The sequence below is a fragment of the Antechinus flavipes genome, chromosome 2 (genome assembly GCF_016432865.1).
Source record: "Antechinus flavipes isolate AdamAnt ecotype Samford, QLD, Australia chromosome 2, AdamAnt_v2, whole genome shotgun sequence".
NCBI lineage: Eukaryota > Metazoa > Chordata > Mammalia > Dasyuromorphia > Dasyuridae > Antechinus > Antechinus flavipes.
Window position 1 is genome coordinate 91,163,804 of NC_067399.1, and position 19,137 is coordinate 91,182,940.

General features: G+C 38.8%; 1 protein-coding gene across 2 annotated transcripts in view; it reads left to right on the forward strand.

Moving 5' to 3' along the window:
- The first annotated feature begins 458 nt into the window (after positions 1–458).
- PRKCE (protein kinase C epsilon) overlaps positions 459–19,137 on the forward strand; it is a 664,873-nt gene continuing 646,194 nt past the window's right edge. Inside the window, exon 1 of one of the 2 annotated variants that reach the window (XM_051975204.1) lies at positions 459–1,528. In XM_051975204.1, coding sequence (XP_051831164.1) covers positions 1,181–1,528 — 348 coding nt within the window. In that variant the 5' untranslated portion in view covers positions 459–1,180. The remainder of the gene's footprint in view (positions 1,529–19,137) is intronic. The other variant, XM_051975203.1, reaches the window with a different exon arrangement.

The following is a 19,137-nucleotide window of genomic DNA, read 5'->3' on the forward strand; positions in this document are numbered from 1 at the left end:
CCCAGCAAGCAAGCTCCTGGTGAGTACTGGGTTAGTGCCTGCCTGGCCTGTGTGAGGTGGAGCCCCAGCGGCGGCGGCGGCGGCGGCGGCGGCGGCGGCGGCGGCGGTGGCTGGAGCTGCAGCTGCAGCAGCATCAGCAAGCAGCGGCAACAGCAGCAACAGCAGCAGCAAAACAGACCCCCGAATCCTGTGCGGATGTAAGGTTCTGGGCTTTTGGCGTTTCTCAAGTACAGACTGAGGGTGAAGAAGAGCAACAAGAAGAAGGCAACGAGGGGTTGGGAGGAAGCAGTGGGAGGTGTGTGTGTGTGTGTGTGTGTGTGTGTGTTTGCAGGGGAGGTGTGCATGTGTGGTTTGGGGCTTAAATTTTTTTTCTTCTTAAGAGGATCATTTCCTATAGACATGCATCTCTCTTTATATATATAACACCCCTCCTTTCATCTACACACACACACACACACACACACACACACACACACACACACCCCTGCTCTCTTAGAGGCGCAGAAGCTGGATTTGCGAAGAGGATCCTGGTTACATTTTATATTGCATCCCTCCTCCCTTTCCCCATCCCTGCCCGATTTCCCTAACAACCAACCACCCCCAATCAAAGTAATAATTTCCCGGAGATTATGTTTTTGAAAGGTAGGTAAGAGTCGGGCGCAGCGCCCACTCTTCTCCCGAACCCTCCCTCCTTCCCTCCCCAAACAGTCCTAGACACTAGGAGCATTAGTGTGGTGAGAGTGAGCTTATATAGTGTATATATTTATTGTCATTTTTCCAGAGGTGTTGGGGCCAGAGAGGAGAGGTTTGATCCAAAGACGGACGTCCCTCAGCTCTCTCCGCATCCCCATCCCTACCCCCCCTCCCTGTTTTCCGTTAGAAACCCAGCGAGGAAATACATGCACTCGCTGGGAATCGCCAGAGCCAGGGCAAAGCACTACAAGGTGTAGATAGGGTGTAGGCGTGTGTGTGTGCGTGAGTGTAAGCCTGAGAGAGGTGGGCGGGAGAGGGGGGACCCAGGCGTCCCCGTCCCTCCCGCCCCAAGAAGACCCCGGCCGGCCAATCTTTCCTCCCAGCTCAGAGAACTCTTGTTTATTTATTGCTGAACTCCTGGGCTGAGTGACCCCGGCTCTTTTGCTCCCTATCCCTACCCCTCACCCTCACCGGCCCGCCTTCGACCATGGTAGTTTTCAATGGCCTCCTGAAGATCAAGATCTGCGAGGCCGTGAGCCTGAAACCCACAGCCTGGTCACTGCGCCATGCGGTGGGACCCCGGCCTCAGACATTTCTGCTGGACCCTTACATCGCCCTCAATGTCGATGACTCGCGCATCGGACAGACGGCCACCAAGCAAAAGACTAACAGCCCGGCCTGGCATGATGAGTTTGTCACCGACGTGTGCAACGGGCGCAAGATTGAACTGGCCGTCTTCCACGATGCCCCCATAGGGTACGACGACTTTGTCGCCAATTGCACCATCCAGTTTGAGGAGCTGCTGCAGAACGGGAGCCGCCACTTCGAGGACTGGGTGAGAATATCCGGAGCCGGGGTCGGAGAGGGGCGGGAAGGGTCCGCTCGGAGCGGGAGTCGGGGCAGCGGACGGGCGGGGTTTTCTGGGAAAAGTGTGGCCTTGGAGCGACAGGGGTCTTTTAATTGGGAGTGGTGGAGGTGGTACTCACTACCTGAAGGAACTTAGAGTCACACGGGAGGGTCTCAATTGCATTGGATACCCCATCCCTATTTTTAATAGAGAGCAGAGTGAGAGGCCTGGGACGAGGAAACTGAACCTGGGGAATAGGAGACAGTGAACTCCTTAAGGTTTCCTTATTCCTGTTTCCCTCTTCCTCCCACTACCCCTCGGTCCCCACCTCCCCACTGGTTCAGGTTGGGTTGATTCCGAGATCACGTCTGGGAACTCAAAACAGCTCATGAAACTGAAGCCCTAGAGTAAGGAAAACCAAGGCTGGTCACTCAGTACTGGTCCTCTGGCCACTTAGAGGGCTGCTTCTCACTCCTGGCAGCCCCTGAAAAATGCACGTGGCTCCGCTAGCCTTCTTACGGCTTTAGGGGGTACCCGGCTTGATGCTTTCATTTGTCTGAGTTCAAATAAACGCAGAGTGAGGAGGTACAGCTTTTTCAGTGGAAAGCTGCGCGTTTTTGTGTTTGTTTTTTTCTTCTGTTGCTCCGTGGTTTGCTAATTTTCTGTTATCTGGGGATAGAAATGCGATCTATTTTGTGACACCCACCTCTTCTCCAGAATCCCTGAAACGTTAGCTGAAGCTGCTTTAAACGAATCTCAGAGATGCTAGTTTACCCAGAGTCTCTTGGATTGCCTCTTGGGGGAAAATTGAAAAGGTTGCACTTGTGGGTTATAGAGTTTCTGTGCATCTCTAGTTAAAGTTACTTTGTTGCCCTATTTTATCTTTTAAGGTACTGTGCAATATGATACTGTTTCTAAGAGTGAGGTCTAGTTGATTGGTGAAATTGTCAAAATATTAGAATATTGGTAACAGAGCTTGTCAATGTAGAATCAGTTGAAATATATTCAACCTTGGCATTCAGAAAAAGGAGGGAGAAGTGCGCACAGTTAAGCTTCTGGTAGAGAAGTGTTAAATTAGGAATGCTTTTCTGTATTTTCAGACCATTCGACTTGTTTGCAGAGAAAAGCAGGCATGAAGATTTATTTATATTTCCCAGAGTTATCATTCATATATTCTTAGCAGCAAAGGGATAGATCTCTGTTTCCCAAACTTGAATTTGGAAGGTTGGTAATATTTTGATTTTTAGATACAAAGATTTTTCTGTTTTAAGATCCAACCTCCTAGGGGTCAAAAGTTGAATGTCAGCTAGGGTTAGTTCCATATCTGTGTATTTTTATTCATATGTATCAGATTGGGACTTGGGGAAAATGTGTGAGCCTTTTCTCTCTATGATCATGAGTGTAATGTAGACTGACTGAAACCATGGTTACTGTGATGACAAGGGAGCTCCAGCAAGATTCACCAGAAAAAACCTTAGGAACATAGAAAGTGATACAGATCTGGAAAAGTCAGGCTGTTCTCTTCTATAAGGTTTCTCTTTATCTTCTCTATATTCCTCTCAAGCTCACATTTAGCTTTTAGTCTTGACATAATAGAAATAAACTCCATTTATTTTTCTATGTATCAAGTGGATGACTGAAAGGATTCTTTATTCCAGGATGAGGCTCCGAATATACCAAATCTATGACTCTGAGTGGTTTTTAGGTGATGTGTTTTGTGATAACATAGAATAGAAGGGATTCTTTCATAAGGGAGTGCTACTATGTTTGCAGATGAAATGGACAGGACAATAGGGAGAGCATTCACTGCTCACAGACAAACATGGCTGTGGCAGGAGGAAATCTGCAATATTATTCTGCTGACTGTTTTCAGCAATGGGCTTGGCTGGGAACTGTCCATGATGGAGACATGAGAAGAGACAGGGGATGGTGTTAAGGATCTGCAGGGGATGTTGAAGGATTCATGGCATTGCTTCCTTAGCTTTGATCCCTGGAAGGCCCAGAATTTCTTCTGTTGAAGGGGAAAGAAGCCCTCTGCCAGAGACTTCTCAGTTCATTGTCTATAGACAAATGCCTTTTCTCTTAATAATAGTGGCATGGGTTCATATAGTCCATTGTACTTTTCAAAACAGTTCTATGACTCTTGTTGGAAAATAACTCTTCATATCCCCCAAATCCTTCTCTCTTTTTAACTTTCTTGTTACAATTGAATATACCACCATCTTCTTAGCTACCCAGTCTCCCAATCTCAGGATCATCTTAAATTCTTCTCTCACCCTCATCCCATCTAGCCAGTATGTCACCAAATCTTATCAGTTGAATCTTCATATAATCTCTCCCACATCATTTTCTCTTTTCTCACACAATCACCCTATTACTGGCCTTCATCACCTCTCTCCTATACTACTGTAGTAGGCTTCTCGTTGGTCTCCTTGTCAAATGGCTTTCTACTCCAATCCATCCTCCTTACAGCTGCCAAAGTGATTTTCCTAATGAACACTGGAGGCAATTATAAAGTCTTCTTTTTCACATTTAAGGCTCTTTTAACTTGGCCCCTTCCTACTTTTCTAGTCTTCTTACACTGAACTTCTCCCTGAAGACTCTACAATCCAGCTACAATGGCCTACTTTTTGATCCTCACAGATAACACCATCTCTTAGTTCCATGCCTTTGCCACCAGCTATTGCCCTTCCTCATCTCTGTTCATTAGCTTTTCTGGTTTCTTTTAAGTTATAAACTCAACTCCCACCTTTTGCCCAAACCGCTCCTCCTCTCCCCAACTACTAGTATTTCTTCTCTGTAAATCTGCCTTATTTATTCTGTGGATATCTTTTATGTCCCTAGTTATTTTCATGTTGACTTCCTAATTAGAATGTGAGATTCTTGAAGGTAGGAACAATCCCCCCCCCTCCATTTTTGCATTCCCAACACTTAGCATAGTTCCTAGAACATAGTAAATGTTTAATAAATGCTAATTGACTGACTCTATGTAATGCAGGAGCTATGTAATGCAAGTGTTATATCCCATTTAACAGAAGGATAGAGAAGTTGTGATTTTCTGTAATCATCAGATGAATCAATGACCAAGCTAAAATGAGAACCCAGGTCCCTTGGTTCCTAGCTCATTGTTCTTTTTAGTGTCCTAATAATCTACCTTCCTTGATTGTGGTCTTTTTAAAAAGGGTGCTACTTCCAAATGGTTCTCCTTTGTAAAAATGGGGGGCACAGATAAAGGTGGCAATTACATGAAGCAATGAGGTTAATTGTAACCCTACTGAGTAATGTCTCCTAAGATAGCTGACTAATAGTCCCAAAGGGATAGGACATTAGAAAATATCCAGGGATCCAGGCCACTTGCTTTGATCATCAGGAATGACTGAAAAGTCCATTTTTTTTTGGGCCTAAAGGATAATCGGTATAGAGGGAATGGAAGATTACAAGCATTTATAAAATGCTGTGTGCCAGGCACTATAGCAAGTGTTTTTATAAATATTATCTCATTTTATACTCACAACGACTTTGTGGTGTAGGTGATTTGGTGATTTGTTCAGGTCACATTACTAATAAGTGGTTGAGGTTGCATTTGCACTCAGTTCTCTCTGACTCAGGCTTAGTCCTATTTTAGAGCTTAAAGGGCATCTAATCCAGTTCTTTCATTTTGCAGATAAGAGAGATTAAATAATCACAATCATATAGCTCCTTAGTGTCAGAATGGGATTTGGGAGGGGACATTTTGGCCATTACTGCTTAACATTTACTTTATCTCAAGTCTTTAGTGAGCAAGGAGAATAGAACACCCTCCTTTCCACTAAGGTAACCTTGTGTTTGTTGTGGGTTTAATTTTTTATTTTTGTTCAAACACTTCATTTAATTAGTGCTCAGAACTACCAGTGGGAACCCCCTCTACCAATACAGATTGATAATCACAATTTATAGTCTTTAAAAAAAGTTTCCTTGGTGGGACTGAAAGGATGAATTATGATCATTCAGTCAATATTATATCAGAAGTGACATTTGAACATAGGTCTCCTTTAAGTCTAAATTTTTTTTTCTATTAGAACTAGATGCTTTCTTTTCAGAGCATTAGACTAATTAGGCTCCACTCATTCCTTTCTACAGTCTACAAATATACCCACTAGTATTTACATTTGTGGAAAGCCTAATTAGAACAATACCACTAATATCACAGTTAGGTAAACCAGAAAGCTCATGTATCTATAGTAATCACACATTGGTACCTTTTATCATTAAAAACTTGTTCTCTTTGATTGAAATCCAGTATCCTCAACCTAATTTTTGTTTCCTCTTTTCTTCTCTCCACATTATCTGACCTCACACTATCTTTCTGAAGTCTTTCCCAGTGAATTCTAACATTCCATACAAGCTTTCGTGGGGCTTTTACTTTCTACCACACTCAGAATCACAGTAAGTTAGAGCTGGGAGATATATTAGAAGTCCTAAAACAGGAAGAAAACAAGTCTCTATTAAGTACCTACTATAAACCCGGCATTATGTTAAGTGCTTTACAAATATTTCATTTGATATTCACATAGCTATTAAGTATCTGAGGTTAAATTTGAACTCAGGTCTTTCTGCCTCAGATATATGCATACCTCCATGCCTTTTTCCTTACTATGTCTCTTGGTTATAATGCTTTGGGATTGAGATTTCTTTTCCTCTGTAAAACTTTTTTGAACTATTCAATATTGCTATCAACTATTCAATTGTTCTATAGTGCTCATGATCTGTACCATACCTTTAGACACCTACTCATTTTCTTTCCTTCAGAACTTGGCTCTGTCTTCTTATTTCTTGTCCAAGGCTGGGCACCTGTACTGCACACTACATAATTGAATAGAAATGAATTTTAAGGAGCAATTGGAGAAGTGTTTCCTTGGTGCTTCATAAAACCCTTCTTGTCTTTTGGGTGTTTCAGTCACACCTGACAAAATGGGGGGAAACCAAGTGAAAAGTGTCCTTCCTTTAGAAATAAGAGGCTCTAGATTCATTCACTTCTTTTTAGAGTTGTGTCTTCTCCTTCCCTGGTTAACATCAGTAAGTCTTTATTAGGGAATTACTTTATGTCAATGAATAAGAATTAATAAAAGTGCCTCGTGTTTGCTAAGTACTGTGTTAGATATGAGTTACAAAGTCAAAGCCAAGTTAGCTTCTATCCTAAAGAGTTAAATTCTATTATGGGGAAGTAATAGGTATATAAAAAACTAAATATAAATCATATGTATAGTTATTTTCCTGTGGGGCAAGATTTAGGTCTAAAATAAAGGATAGTTTTGTTTGTTTGTTTGTTTATTTTACAATAGAACAGGGGCCAGAGAACTTGGTAGGTAGGGTCAGAGTGGGATCAGGACATTAGAGGATTGGAGATGATGTGGATAGTTAAGATATTATGGTGAGTGGTGGCAGATCATGTAGCCCCTTTGTGCTTCAGGCAACTCTCTAGGACTTATCTGTCAAGTCATAGACCGATTTGTGGAAAGACTTTATATCGGGAGTTCTCCCATGATCCTTTCAATTTCACTTCTGAGTCAAGCACCTGTTGTGTGCCCAGGACCATGCTAGATGTTATGGATTTTAAGAAAAAAATGATGCAGTCTCTGCCCTTTTGGAGTTTGTCATTTCATTGTAACCGCAATAAGATAATAATTATAAATAATCTAGCAGTCCCTTATGTTATTTAGATTGGTTAACAGAGCCTCCAAATCAAAATCAATGGGATTCTATATGAAAGAAATTGTTATGCTCTTTACAGTATTAATTATAATGTTGATTTTTTTCCCTCAAAAGTATTTTATTTTTCCAATTACATGTAAAGTTAGTTTTAAATATTCATTTTTGTAAGATTTTGAGTTCCAGATTTTCCCTCCTTTGCCTCTCCCCTCCCCAAAACAGTAAGCAATCTAATATAGTTTATACATATACAATCATTTTAAACATATTTCTCTATTAATCATATTGTGAAAGAAAAATCAGGACAAAAGGGAAAAACCATGAGAAAGAAAAAGCAAACAAACAAAATAAAAGGTGAAATTACAAAAGCTTCACCCACATTCGGTCTCCACAGTTCTCACTCTGGATACAGATGGCATCTGGATATAGATGGAATTCTCTTGGATCTCTTGGATCACTGGAGATTAGTTGATATTCAGTCCCAAAACAAGAGGTGAAAAGCTTGAGATCCTATGAGTGGTGGTGATGGTATATATGTGTGGCAGGACAGTTGTGAGAACCAGGTCATACCTGATAGTAAAGAGAATACTTGGTAGAATCTAGGAGCCTGGATGAATCTAAATGGGTGAAGCATGTTTGAGATATAATCCCCTTCCACTCTCAATTAGGTCAGATTTCTTTAGCTTCCCTACCTTTCCTGAATTCCCATGGCATCTTTGCCATTTACCATAATGTTTATTCATAGGCTATCTTACGAAAAAAGTTGTTCCTATGTTATACCTATAATATAGAATATTAGTTCTCCCAGGAGGTTGTATATTTCTAAATACAATTTGACAATGAGAATGTTGGAGTCAAAAGATATGTGCTAATCCCAAGACATCATGTTAAAGATTGACATGTATTCCTTCCACTGTCTCACATCCTCCCAGCATTTGTTAACAGGTGTATCCAGAACAGAGGCTTCTGGTTTAGTGGACAGAATTTTGGATTTGGCGTCAGGAAGAGCTTGGTACAGCTCTGGACTTTAATGCTTCTTTCTTATGGCCGCAATGTACTCCTGGGTCACTTCCACCTCTTAAAACTTCTCTGTAGCTGCTTTCTAGACTCAGCTCAAAGGTTTTCTCCTTAGGACTTTACCTGATCCTGAAGATATTTGAGCTCAATACATTAAACATTTATTAAGCGCCTACTATGTGCCAAGCATTGAGTTAAGTCCTAGGGAAACAGTTAATAAGAAGAAAAACAGTCCCCTCCCTCAAAGAATTTATAATCTAATGGGGGAGACAGCACACAAAAGGGACTGGAAAGGTGGGGACTAGAGGGTAGCTGGAGCGGAGATATCTTATTCTATAAAATTGAAACTAGACTGAAAGCATCAGATGCAGAGTAGAATAAGCCCCTAAACTCCTGTTTTTGCCCTCTTTAAGTTCACAAAAATCTGGAATCAACTTAGCTGTGAATTTGTTTGTATCCCACCTATATTAGATGTAAGCCCCATGAAGGCAGAAGCCTTCTCACTTTTGTATTTGTAGCCCAGGTAACTGACACATAAAGGTTAGTTGATTGCCTGTTTGATTGGTTGGATCTTTGTGACTGTGTGGTCCATGCATTTCACACACTTCTCTAGGATTTATCTGTCAAGTTATAGACTGATTTGTGCAGAGACTCTTCATATTAGGAATTCTCCCTGAACCTTCCAATTTCACTTCTGAATTGAGCACCTTTTATGTGAAAGAGCACCCATGTTAGATGCTATCAGGTGCAAGAAAAAAAAATTATGTAGTCCCTGTCTTTGCAGTTTATCATTTCATTGCAACTGTAATAAGGCAATAATTACAAATAATCTAACAGCTCGTCATATTATTTAGCTATAACTGTTTTGACAGCAGCAAAAACTAAAAAAGGTTGGGGTTTTTTTTGGGGGGGAAGCACTTGATATTTCAGCGTCTAATCTCAATAAGTTCATCTAACTTTGGGCAGACAAAATTTTCTAGGGTTTTACCTATATACAACTTCTGGATCAGGCTTCGATTATTTTATATAAATAAAATATTGCTTGTGGGAACATCTTATATGTTTTTCTGCAGAATTCTTAGGGGTATATGTACACACACACACACACAATAGGCTTGTTATATAATTATAATGCTAATCATCAGGTGGTACCTGTTTGGTGTTCAAGTTTCTGGTAGTAACCAGATGAAGTAGCCCCGCAAAAAGTCTGTGCCGTGCCGAGAGAACAATAATAATACACTTAGGTTACAGCTCACCAACTTATACAAATGAAAATTCTACTCTTAGGATCAGGGATCAAATGATGTTTAGAAACGCAGGAAGGTTTGGAGATGTGCAGGACATCACCAGATCCCAGTTCTGGGAGAAGTTGTTTCGGAGCTAATAAAAGATCATCTTACTTTACACAATAAATAGGGAGGAGACTCACAGTACTCCATTAGCCCAAGAGGTATTATAGGCTGTAAACCAAATCAGCTTCAAGCATTCTTGGATGGTGGATTTGTAAAGGGTTATTATAGGAGAGGAGAAGCTAGCTGCATGATGGAGGGATTAGAATGCTGGGCTGGGAGACAGGGAGGTTTGGGATAAATTTCTATTTCTGACATTCCCTAGTTGTGTGACCCAGGCTAGTCATGAAGAACTCACACAGGGTAAGCACTCACTAGGTAGTCAGAAAAAGTGATAGAAGGACACTCTCAAGATCTCTCTTAAAAAAAAAAAAAAACTTTAGAATTGATTGCATGACATGGGAGACACTGGTATAGTGCTGCCCAATGTGGTGTACTCTTATCAGAGAAGGTGCTGTGCTCTTTGAGCAAAGGAGAATTGAATTCGTTCAGAAGAAAAATGAGATGTGTAAAGTTAGAGAATCCATCCCAAATGTTCTTAGGGATTATTTGTGTCTGACCTATGGCAGAGCATTCTGAGGTTGCATTGGTCTGATTAGTCACAGTCAGATACACTGCAGCATAGTAATTCATTTGGTCCTCTTCAAAAATGAAGGATAACAATAACCAACCAACCAGATGGGTTTGCTTTTTAGATGGTGTTCCTCTACTAATAAAATCAAAGGTTCTTGATATAATGTATTGAGGGCAATGAATTATTTGGGTATGTCACAAAGCTGACTTTAGTTATCACAGATCATAACTGCCTGAAGGCAGAGAGATTGGCAACTGGACCGAAGACTACAATAGTGAATGGAAGTCTAGGCTGAAGAAGCTCTTATCTATGGAGTTAGGCATCTTCTCTGCAGCTGATAGCCATCCAGAGTTTGCCTGGAGCTCTGAGGAGTTGAGATTTGCTAGGATCATACAGTCAGTATATCTTAAAAGGCAAACCTTGAACCCAGGTCTTCTGGCTTTAAGCTGGCTCTTTAGTCACTATTATTTACAGTCTCTACCTTTTCTATTCTCTTGAGATTAGAGGAAATGCCTCATTTATCTTTATATCTTCCCTTGCACTTCCCTCAGATTAATCACATAGTAGGTACTTAATAAATAAATGTGTGTTGAGTGAATCAAGAATGAATGTAGGTAAATTCTCCCTCATTATCCCCATCAGAGATGGAATCATGAGACCATTTTGTTCATTGCAATAGAATCATAAAATGCTATTGCTTCAAAGGATCTTAGAAAGCATCTAGAGGAATCTAGCATACTTCTCTAATTTTGCAAATAAGGAAATGGAAATCCAGAGAAAGATTATGACTTATCTGAGGTCACTGACTGGATCTGCAATACAAGAATCCTGATCTTGTTACGTACTTTTGTGACTTTGGGAAAGTAGCTTACTTCCCTAGGCTTCAGTTTTCTCATCTCTTAAAGTAATAGGGATGGCATAGGTCAGGGATGTATGGTCCAGAAGCTTGATTTTTAAAAATATATTGTGATAACTATATTTTATATAATTGATTTTCTTTGCAATCCTATATATTTTATTTTATTTATTTTAAAAACATTCTGAGAAAGGGGCTTTCCATGGATTTTACTCACAAAAGGGTCCATGCCACAAATTGATTAAGAATTCTTAGTTTAGATAATTCCTAAGATTTGCTCTAGCTCTATAAAAATCTTTTTTTTTCTTTTTTATAACTTTTTATTGACAGAACCCATGCCTGGGTAAATTTTTTTTTTTTAACAACATTATCCCTTGCACTCATTTCTGTTCTGACTTTTCCCTTCCCTCCCTCCACCCCCTTCCCTAGATAGCAGGCAGTCTTATATATGTTAAATATGTTATAGTATAGTCTAGATACAATATATATGTGCAGAACTGAACAGTTCTCTTGCTGCACAGGAAGAATTGGATTCAGAAGGTAAAGATAACCTGGAAAGAAAAACAAAAATGCACACAGTTCACACTCATTTTCCAGTGTTCCTTCTCTGAGTGTAGCTGCTTCTGTCCATCATTGATCAATTGGAACTGAATTAGATCTTCTCTTTGTCGAAGAAATCCACTTCTATCAGAATACATCCTCATACAGTATTGTTGAAGTGTATAATAATCTCCTGGTTCTGCTCATTTCATTCAACATCAGTTCATGTAAGTTTTTCCATAGCTCTATAAAAATCTTATATTATTTTTATAATATTTTCCTCACAACAAATCAGTAAGATGCAGGTAGTGTGAAATCATTTTTATTTTGTAGATGAAGAAACTGAGATTTTTCAGTTACTTGACTTGGCCCATAGTTATGCAACTAGTCCATGTTTTAGGTAAAATTAAAAGCCAGGTTTCCTGGTGTTAAGCTCAGTACACTCTTCACTTGCTGCCTTTCCAAGACTTCTATTGCAATGATCTATATGTCTCGAGAAACAACATAGTATTAGAGGTAAGCCTAGATCTCACATCTCTTGATTCCTAGTACAGGGATTTTTTTCCTTCAGGAATGAGTCAGGAGGTTTGAATTTGGCACTGACTAATTGTACATCTTTAGAAAAATCATTTAATTTAGGAAGACTATCTTGTACTATGTTAATAGTTGGTGTTCTTACTTAACTATGCAGGTATGTATGCATGCATGCATTATGAATATATATATATATATTCATATATATACAGCTGAATGCTGTATTATTAAATTCAGTTTTTTAAAATGATTCATTACTCCTATTATATGCCAAGTAGACAAAATTATTTGGCCATGTTTGCACAGATCCTGTCCCCAAACTTTTACTTCCTCCTCGACAGCAGGAACTGTTTTTTCTCTTGTTTGTATCCCATGCCTGGCACATGGGTTGGGTGGTTGTATTTCATTCTCAAAGAGGACCAAAATGAAATCACTATTTTAGAGTTGATGTGTAGTGTATCCCACTGTGACTGATAAGACCTGGCACATAGTAGACATGTGAATATTTAATATTTATTAACTAATTTTATAGCCTCTATGCTTGGGGGAGGTATAATGACTATGTACCTAGCAGGAATTCCTATAACTGGATAGAGAAGGGTGTATACATTAAATCTGCAGATTTATAATGCAAAGCTCATAGATTATGCTAATCAGAGATTTAGAGTTCAGAGACCTTACAGGTCAACTAGTTCAAGCCCATCATTTTATAGATAGGGAAACACACTTAGCAAGGAGCAGAGACAAGAGGAAAGCCCCCAATATCCCTTACCTCTACAACCAGACCATTTCCTTTTGTACCCCCGAAAGGCAGCATCAATTTTGAAAATACATGAAAATGTTCCATTTAGAATAGTATGTTAGATGGCAGAGCCCCTGAAATCACCCCATCTAAGTGATGACCTACTCTACATATACATTAAATTCTCCCTGAGCTTTCCTCAGAAGAACATGTAGTAGCTGCTTTCACTGAAGGTATCCCACCTTCACTCCCATCTCAGACCATTGTTTACTCCCTGATATTTATTGAGTTGGTTTAGAAATTTTTTCATTTTAAAAAAGGTGTATGTCATTTAAGTTTTAGGTAATTGAAGACTTACTATATAGAGATGACATTTTTTGCTCATTCTTGTGGCTTTTCATTTGTTTTCCTCCAACACATACTGAGCTTCTTGATGCTTTTTGATTAGAGTGGAAGTTCATATAGGGATAATAACACTAAACACCATTTTCATCGCATCACCTGCCTCAAAGACCTGATATATTGCTTGTCACTCTGAGGATAAAACCCAAACTTCTTAACCTGGCATCCTGAGCCCTCCAGAATCTAATTCTTGCCAACCTTTAGAGCAGAAGTGGGGACTGTCCAGCATAAGGCCCTTGAAATTATTTAGTCTGGCCCTGCCAAGGCAACTGCAGATAATGATGAGCTAAAAGTGATGAGCTAAAAGCTAGGTACAAGTTCTCTAAGTTGATAATTTTGTATGGCCCCTGAACAATGTTATAAATATCCAAATGGCAGTTGGCAGAAAAAATGGTTCCCTACCTCTGCTTTAGAGCCTTATCATCCTACTTGCCCCCAGCTGGTTGCTTTCCTCAATATTCCCAAAGTTGTCTTGTACTTAAACTTTCCTACCTCAGGGATTTTGCTTAGACTATTCCCAGTACCTAGGATGCCATTCTGCTTTCTTCTTTTATAAACTTTACTTTTAAACCTAACGCTAATCTTTCCTTCTCTGTGAAGCTTTCTCAGGCTGAACTGTGGTTCTCCCTTCTATAAACTCCCATTAGAATATCTCCCATTAAAAAATATGTGTATTGAACTTAAAATGTAACAAAAATAAAATTGAATTACAAAAATTAATTTTATTTTGTTAAATATTTTGAAATTTCATGTCAAATTTTTTTTAACAATCATTTTTTTAAAAAGTGAGTTCTAAATTTTCTCCTCTCCCATCCTTCTCCCCCTGAAGGCCACAATTTGATATGGATTATACATGACAAAACATATTTCTTAAGCTGCAAAGAAGATATGGAAATAAAAAAGATATGACTGATTCCTGCCCTGGAGGAGCTTACCGCCTTGTAGGAAAGATAAGACTTTTTTGTTGTTGTTTTTCAGATCTGTGATTTCTTCAAAGGGATGGAGAACTCTTGACTACTAAATCTTAGACAATTATTGCTTGGGAGAACTGGGAACTGTTAAGATACATGCCTAGGGTCCTGGCCATGTTCGGAGAAAGGGTTTTTATAGCACCTATCATTATTTGGAACAAAATTTTTTCTTATTTGTTTAAACTTATTGACTCTTTTTGCAACCAAAATGTTGTAAGCTTCTTAAAGACACAATCTGTTTATTCCCCACCAATATGTGAGCCACTTTGCAAACCTGAAAGTGTTATATAAGTGCTATTATTATCTTTGCTAATAATATCATAGTAGGAAACAATGTGTGTGAGAACCTTCTCTACCAACTGATATAGCCTGTGACTTCATAGATAAATCCTAGGGAGTTGCCTGAGGCACACTGAGATTAAATGGTTTACTCAAGGTCCTATAACAAGAAAATGTTAGAAGCAATATTTGAACCCAGGGATTTTTTTTCTTCAAGACAAACATTCTATCCATCTCCATACTTTGCTTTAATGACTACCCTTTATATAGTACTTACTATATGACAGGCACTTGCTAAGAGATTTACAATGATCTCAGTCTTCACAAATTATTATTTCATTTGATCCCCATTTTACAGATGAGGAAAATGAAATGAACAGAGGTTTGTGTATACATATATTTACATATGTATGTGTGCATGTGTATACATACACATATTATTTTTTTTGCATGTTGTCTCCCCCATTAGATTGTAAGCTTTTTGAGTTCAGAGATAATCTTTTGCCTGTTTTTGTGTCCCCAGGATTTAGCAAAGTGACTGGCACATAGTAGGTATTTATTGTTGAGTCATTTCAATTGTGCTTGACCCTCCATGAACCCATTTGGAGTTTGCTTGGCAAAGATATTGGATTTATTTTCAATTCTTTTCTCCAGCTCATTTTGCAGACAAGGAAATGAGGCAGATAGGGTTAAGTGACTTGCCCAATATCATCTAGCTAAGTAAGTATCTGAGGTGAAATTTGAATTTAGGTTCTCCAGATTTCAGGGCCAGCATTGTATCCATTGTACCACCTAGCTGCCAAGTAGGTTTTTAATAAATGTTTTTTGAATTGAATATCATATATTCTCTTGATTAGGCAGAATCAGATATCCAAAACTTCCAAAATGTTTATTTCCTATTTGGTCTGGAAGTGAACTTTATTGACTAAGAGCCAGTTTAATTTTGTGCATATAAAATGTAAGTGGGTGTTGAGGGGAGGAAAGAAACACTGAAAAATATAAGGACTGGGTCTTAGAAGTCAGAATTTTTCTCCTTCTTGCATAGGCAAAGTTCTCTGCTGCTTTTTAAAAATAAGGTATGTATGGGCAATTTATATTTATTAGGGACAGACATTGTTCACTTATTTATCACCAACCCAGCTTTACCTTTAACCAACAGTTATGTGACCTCAAACAAATTATTTAACTTTTTCTAAGTCTCAGTGCCTTTATTTATTTATTTTGTCGATAGTATTTTATTTTCCAACTACATGTAAAGATAGTTTACAACATTCACCTTTGCAAAACCTTATATTCCAAATTTTCCTCCTTCCTTTTCTTACCTTCCCCCCTCCCCAAGATAGCAAGCAATCTGATATTAATCATATGCAATCTTTTAAAACATTTCCATATTTGTCATGTTATACAAGAAAAATAAGACCAAAGTGGGAGAAAAAAACAGAAGATGAAAATTCAGTGTCTTTATTTCTAAAGTGAGGATAATAATAACAATGATTTATAATCTAATGCTTCTGGAAGGACTTCACTCACATGATTTCATCCCCATTTTACAGAGGAGGAAACGGATTCTGATGAAATGCTTTGGTTAGGGTGATTCAGGTACCAAGTAAGAACGTTCAGGTTCAAATAGAGGTCTTCATATTTACAAATCTGGTGTACTTTACCCTAAAAAGCTTGTTCTGTCTTTCTATCAACAAATGGCTGTAGGTATGCAATGAGATAGTAGAATTGAAAATTTTATGAAAAGGTCAATTATTTTATGCATTTAAGCAATGATTGATTAGCATTTGGGAGAAGACATGTTTGAGAAAGTATTTTTATTTCCAGTTTACAGACAGAGAAACTGAGACCATAGAGTTGATTGATTAATGGATGGAAGACTAAGTTTGGAAGTCTGATTTCCAGTATTTCTAGCTGAAGCTCTGAAATCAAACTCTACTTGGATTTCTCATCAGTCTTAGTTTCTACCATCATCTAGATTTCCTTACCGCCAGCTTTGTTTACCTCCACCACCAATTACTTTGTATTTTGTATATGTGTGTATGTGTTCCTGTTGTCTTCCACCTCATATGTACATTCTTTGAGAGAAGGGACTGTTTTGTTTTTGTCTTTGCATTCAGAGTACACAGTAGGTTGTCTGGAACACAGTAGGAGCTTAAGAAATAATTGTTGATTGATTAAGATTAAAATCGCAAGTGAGCGTTATAAAACTCCTTTACCAAGATATTCTTCCTTCCACACCCCAGGTAGAAGTTCAACATCTCTTTCCCTCCACTTTTTTATTCCCTTCTCCCTCCACCTTCCCAGTTTATCATTGTTTATTGAATTGACTATGCACAGAACACCATAAGGCAAACTATTTTAAGGGGTAAGGGGGAGGAAGGCAGATAAGACAGTGATTCTGAAACAAGCAGGAAAATGGTGTCATGTGGCTGTCACCTTGTGGAGCAGAGCCAGGCTCAGCAGTTTTTCTCCAAGGTTCCTCCACAAAATAAATCTCTTTATTCACCATCCAAAGAGCCAGATTCTAGATCCTTCTAAGGTTTTTATTTCTCTTAGAGAAAGAAATTAGGTACTTTCAGAAGACTCAGACTAAGATCCTTTGGATTCTGGGAGATTATGTAGTGTTCAGAAATCATAACTTAGTCATTATATTATTTTACAGAGAATGCAGGGGACTTTGTTAGCTGGACCCAATCTAATTCAATGTAGGCAGTACTCCTGGGGTGCCTTTTATGTCCCAGTTCTGGACACTGGGGAAGAAATGGGAGACGACATAGTACCTGACCTCCAGGAACATAACATGCACACATGAAACAGAGAACAACATAAAAGAGATTAAAATCAAGAACCAGCTGAAATGTGATTTGGGGCTAATGTGAATGTTTCATACAATTGGACCTCACAGCTCAGAAGCTGTTTGCTGTGAACAGGCCCACCCACCTATAAACAGAGGCAGAGATAGGAGAACCTATTTTCTCCTTGTTTGTGTGTTTATGTGTGCATGTGGGGGTGAGGTAGAATTTGAGGTATGTGGGTGCTACATGCGCCCTTTAAAGATTTTAAATGGATTAGTAATTCTGATTTGGCATTCTGTGGTAATGGGGTGTGTGTGTGTGTGTGTGTGTGTGTGTGTGTGTGTGTGTGTTAGACAAAAGGTTTTGCAGGGAAGTAAACTTTTGGCTCTGAAGAAATAATATAACTCACATTTATATAACAGTTTATGTACTTTCCTCAACAACCTTGGAAGGTTGATTGTGCAAGTAGTTAGTATTATTTTTTGTGGGGGCAAGCAAACTGGGAAGTCCCTTTGATAATGTAGATTGGCAATTGAGAGATTTAGAGTGCTACTGCCTGGGACATGAGAGGTTAAGGAACTTTTCCAGAATCCCAGAGTTAATACATATATCACAGGTTTTGAACTCAGATTTTCCAGACTCCAAGGCGAGTTCTCTATTTGCTGTGCTGGCTGCCTCTCAGGGATTGTTATTATTTCCTCATTTGATAAATGAGAAAACCAATTTAGATAGATTTAACCATTTGCCTACCACCACATAAATAGGAAGTAGTAGAATACAGATCCAAACCTGGGTCCAGAGCTCTTTCCATTGTACCATGTCTTATTTCTTTGATTATATTTGCATCTCTAATGTAATAGGTACTACTAAAAATGTATTGATTGATTGATCTAGGAATTCCACAGCATTGAATGATCATTTGTGCCTGCTAGTCCATGTCTAAGTGAATGATGGTGATACATTTATATAATACGTTATACTTAAAAGTCCCCCCTCCCCCTTTCATTTGATGATAATACCTTGATATGTAGATAGAACAATCAATATTATCCATACTTAACAGATGAAGAACTGAAACTTTAGAGAGTTAAACAGCTTTTGTTGTGGTTTGTTCTTTGTTCTTTTTTTTGTAAGGCAACTGGGGTTAAGTGACATGCTCAGGGTCACACAGCTAGTAAGGAAGTGTCTGAGCCTGGATTTGAACTCATATCCTCTTGACTCCTGGACTAATGCTCTATCCAGTGTGCCATTGTCCTTAAAGGTAACCATGATATCAGGAAACTTAAAATGTAACTCCTTGCATGTCATGGCAACAGAAAACTGATGCCATGACATGCAAGTGAATTAGATTTTAAGTGAGGGAGAGCTGTGTAACATCACCAAACTCATTTTCTGCACCAGAGACATCTGGGACTAGTGACCAGATATAAATCAGGATGATTGGAGATGATTTTTGGGATTCAGTTAGAGACTTTGGTCTTTTTAAGGTCTTTTCCAGATATAGACATATCAGAACTCGGATCACCTGGTTCTTATTCTAGTACTCAGTTTCCTACATGTGCCTATTTGTCATCAACAGCATTGGTTTTTAGGACCTTTTATGGAATCAATTTATAGAATGTTTTATAAAAATAATGTCCTTAAAAAAATTTGCTTTTCTATAGGCATAGTTGGATGGTTGGATTGTGGGATCCAAGAGATCACTACACTAATTCATTAGTTTATTAAAATTATGCTTTGTATCACATATTTAAATCTGTCTCGATAAACTCTCATCTCCTGGAGTCTTTCCTGAGATCCTTTCAAGTTGTCTTAGGAGGACAACTGCTTTACCCCTTTATTTTTTC